Source organism: Gavialis gangeticus, unplaced genomic scaffold, assembly GCF_001723915.1.
Source record: "Gavialis gangeticus isolate Ggan-Ray unplaced genomic scaffold, GavGan_comp1, whole genome shotgun sequence".
Classification (NCBI taxonomy): Eukaryota; Metazoa; Chordata; order Crocodylia; family Gavialidae; genus Gavialis; species Gavialis gangeticus.
This window is the reverse complement of record NW_017728992.1, coordinates 170,446,077-170,450,543: the sequence shown is the minus strand read 5'-3', so window position 1 is coordinate 170,450,543 and position 4,467 is coordinate 170,446,077. Positions and strand designations below refer to the sequence as shown.

The 4,467-nt window shown below is 46.4% G+C and overlaps 1 protein-coding gene across 1 annotated transcript; it reads left to right on the top strand.

The window, feature by feature from the left end:
• Window positions 1-281: 281 nt before the first annotated feature.
• On the top strand, window positions 282-3,601 carry TMEM74 (transmembrane protein 74). The gene has a single exon (XM_019528072.1). The coding sequence runs from the start codon at window positions 395-397 to the stop codon at window positions 1,355-1,357; it is 963 nt and encodes a 320-aa protein (XP_019383617.1). The 5' UTR covers window positions 282-394; the 3' UTR covers window positions 1,358-3,601.
• Window positions 3,602-4,467: the final 866 nt, after the last annotated feature.

The window sequence follows — 4,467 nt, the reverse complement described above, 5'->3', positions numbered from 1 at the left end:
CGGGGGGCCGGCGCCGCGCTGGGGCTTCTCCGCCGGGCTGCGGCCGCCGCTCGTGGGGACTGCGCCTGCCGGAGCTCCCAAGGCTGGACGCGAGCCATCGCCCAGCAAACACCGGGTAGTTCATGTGCATCAGTGTGCTTCCCTGCAATAGTTGTGTGACCTGCCCTCCGCCTTTTTGATGCATCATCCTGAGGTTGGGGGTCCCTCCTCGCCCCTGTTGTTGCAGCCTGAAAAGCAGCGCCTGGCACGGGGAAGGCATTTAAGGATTTCGGGGTGGGCCAGAGAGGGGTTAGAGCGAGGAGTGCAGTGATCAGCATCTCCCGTGCCATGATCTCGTTTGGTTGTTATTGGCAGGGCACCCTGACACGCGGCTGGCTGGTGGGAGAAGCCTCCGATGGCTTGCATGGAGCTGCTGTACCTCGCCAAGGAGGCCAGGCGATCCGATCTGTGCAGCAACGTGGACTGGAGCGTGTGTGCCTCTCCCTCCGAGCCGCACGGCAGGGGCAACGGGAGTGCGAGAACGACCACGGCAGTGGCAGCTCTCTGCTGCGAGAGGCACTGCAAGTCCACACAGAGGGCAGCCCTAGCAGGTCCCACCCAGGCACCTGTGCGCACCACTCCTACCTCCTTCGCCTCTGGGCCGTGTCCCGAAGCATTGGGCAGCACCCAGCCCTGCTGCCAGCCACCTCCCCTGGATGGAGACGAGGAGGCAGACAAGAAGAAAGCCTGCTGCTGCGCTCAGGAACTAGAGACCTCATTTACTTACGTGGATGAAAATGTCAACCTGGAGCATCCAAAAAGCACCCCTTCTGTTGTGAGCAGCTGCTGCCAGGGCCAGGACCCCCCTGCCCAGGACAGTTCTTGCAGAGAGATCCCACTGGAGTGGGTTCGTGATTCTCCCTCTCTGATCTCTGAGGAAGAGGATGATGCTGCCTCGGAAGCTGCCTCAGGGAAATCTATAGATTATGGGTTCGTTAGTGCCATCTTGTTCCTGGTTAGTGGAATTTTGCTAGTGATTATTTCCTATTTGGTACCCAGAGATGTGACTGTGGATCCTAACACTGTAGCTGCCAGGGAGATGGAGAGACTGGAGAACGAGAGCGCTAGAATCGGAGCTCACTTGGATAGGTGTGTGATCGCAGGTCTGTGTCTCCTAACTCTGGGGGGCGTGGTGCTGTCCAGTTTATTAATGATGTCTATGTGGAAAGGGGAGCTGTACAGGAGGAGTAGATTCGCATCCTCCAAGGAGTCTGCAAGGCTGTATGGGTCTTTCAATTTCAGAATGAAATCGGGCCCCAATGATAACACGCTGGAGTTATCATTAGTGGAAGAGGATGCACTGGCTGTAGATAATTAGTGTGGTCGTGATTTCTCAGGCAGCACTTGTACAGAAAAGGAAGTTTTATTCGGAAAGCAAGGACAGCTCAAGATAGCTAGTAATGCAGTTTTTGCCTGACAGGAAAGGTTTTCCTTTAAAGTTTATAATTGATTTTTTCCATTGTATGGATACTTGTTCTTAGGAAAAACATGCAAGGGATGATATAATCAATATAAGATACACTTTCTGGTGAAAGCAGTGAATACAGATTTGTGATTGCCAGGTTCTTTAAATGCTCTTTTATCCTGCTATAAAATATACGCCTCAGTGTCTTTCCTGGGATCACCCCAACACAGAGCACTAACATCCTGCCTCCCTAGAAGCTGTTATTGTATCAGCCTACATAAGGCTTATTAACAGTCTACTTGGTAGATGTGCTAAGGGATATGACCAATAATCAAGTTGCAAGACTGACATTTAATTAAGGATGACAGTCTTTTTTTTATATACTTTCATTTTTAAGCTGCCCTCTTTTCTTGCTGTGACTGGCATGAGTGCATCATGCATTCATTTACCACAAATATCTCTTCTGCCCAACTAATAGCATAATTAGTGATGATTATTAAAATATAGAATAGAAGGTAATGGGCACTGAATTAAATGGCTCAGGGCTTTGATAAAGGGCCTTTCTTCTTTAGGTCATTGGTTCAACTGCAACTACAATCCATAGTGTTGGGAAAAATGTTAACTTCCATGACTGCTAACTCCTGTGAAGTTAGTTTAGTGGATAGATGCTGGACACCTGTCCTGATAGGACAACTACACTGCCATAACTTGACATCTATTGAGCTCTTTTTGGGAGTCTCAAAAGTGCTGAAGACTTAAGTAGGATGGAGATGGGGATAGAACAGTTTTCTCACAAAGTACCTCCTTGGAAGAGGTTTGTGGCAGGAAGCAGGACTCTGCTTGTTGTGAGGTTGTCCATATCATCTGTCCTCTTCAGCTGTAGCTTTTAATCCACTATGGCTACAAACCCTTCCAGTTTCCCAAGAAGTTAAAAAAGCAAGGTGTTGTATTTTGCATGGGTCAGAAAATAGCTTTCTGTGCTACTTCAGTTAGCAGCCTATTTCTTTATCAGCTGCTTTAAAAAGTCAGTGTCACAGGGAGAAATGTTAGGTATCCAGCCACTGAATGACAGATAATGAGTTCATACATTGTAGCAAGTCAAAGATAGGTGATATTATTAGTGACATGGGTAGCGCAGTGGCCAAAAAATTAAACTCTAAAGGAAACTATTGTCAGCCATCTTCTGGGGAAGGCTATAGTAGTTGTGTTTTATATCTTTTGTTTGGGGGAAATAACAAAGAAACAAACAGCATACATGGTAGAGGTGACTAGACTGATGCTTGCAAGCCACATGAGGCTCCTGGAAAGTTTCATTGTGGCTTCTGAAGAAACTTAATCTAACAGCAAACCATTATTTGTGCTGGGGTGCTGTATGGGTGCTGTGTGGTGTGAGATCCGGGAGTGTGTCCAAGAGTCCTTGGCTGCATCGAGGTTTTGGTTTACTGCAGAGCGTTAGGAGGTTTGGTCACCCTTGTTATATAACAATATAATTTTTCATTTACTCCAGTTGGGCACATTCTGATCCACTGACAAGACCCACTGGTCCATTGGTTTAAAAATGGTGAATTATTATTAAAATAAACCCCCTCAAATAAGTGCCATTCTGACTTCTTAAATCTATTTGCATTTTGAATGCATCTCAGAGGAATCAGCCTCTCATCTGAGGCTGAAACCTGAAGTTGTTTTGACTTTGCTACCTCAGAGCTAGGGTGTACAGGCTGTCAGTATTTCCACTTCAGTCTTGCATGAATAGTCCAGATCATGACTACTGCTATTCTCTAACACGGAGTAGCCCACAGCTACAGCTAAGCTGTCTTAGCAGAGGGTGTCGAAAGTAAGCATCTACTTTAAAGCCCAGGAGGTGAACACTCAACAGTGTGGGACTCAAAACAACTGAATAAGAAGATATTCTTTATACTTGAACTGTGCTCTGATTAGGTATGTTTGGGAAGCAGCTTGCCACCTTAGCTCTTTCTTTTAATTCTGTAATATTGCAGTGTGTTTTTCAGTTAGTATAAATAGATTGCAGACCCCTTCCTTCTCATCTCTTTATGGGTGAAGTTGCATGTTACACCTAGACCAAACTAAGGGCACTTAAAATGCAAGCATCCACACATTAAAGCTCATTAACTTGTGCTAAGGGCCCTCTGAACACTTCAATGTTATGCCGCTTAAGACCAGGGCGAACTCTGGGCTGTGCTACCTGACTCATTTTAGACTAACTTCAGTCTGCTCCACAGAGATAAAATGAGCTATTTTCAGTTCTCCAGCACCCCTGGATGCATTACTCCCAGCCTCCTCTCCACCCAGAGCCGGGTTAGAGTCCAGGTGTCCTGGCTCCTAGCTGCATCCATGCACACCAGCCCTTTAGTGGCAAATCAGAGCTGTGCAGGCAAGAAGCACTCTAGAAACAGTCCTAACCCTTAACACGAGACTGCTCACAGCGTATTCTGACTTTAGCACCAGTTAACATTCTGTCGATTTAGTAATGTGTACCATCGCCCTGTGTTATGGTGGGAAGCAGGGAGTCCTGAGGAAGAACACTGAGGAGTCTATTATCCGCTACAGGTCCATTATACCCGTCTCTCTGGCTGCTCCATATCACGAGTTAAATGAAGGACATGTATTTAATGCTGAGCTGGGGTCAGCCTTTTTTGTTCTGTTAATCCTGTGTGCTTGCATTCACACAGGATTATGAAGCAGTGTTTACCCAGTTAATAGATTTAGACATCCGGAGGAATCTATATCGCTTTTTCCTAAAGGCCCACTGACTGACACAGCAGCCATCTTACAGACAGCCAGAAGGATCTGAACTCATTCCTGTTTTCCTACTGTTCATATTACGTTATTTGTAAGTAATGTTGTATTGTTCTGGTGCTTTAATGTTGGCTCGGAAATAGAGATGCCACTTAAAATGTTATGGCATGCAGACTGTCATTTCCTTCATTGTTTTGTAGTTTTGGGGACAGATATAAGGCCATTGTAACAGGAGAACAGTGGGCCATGCCCACATTCCAGAAGTG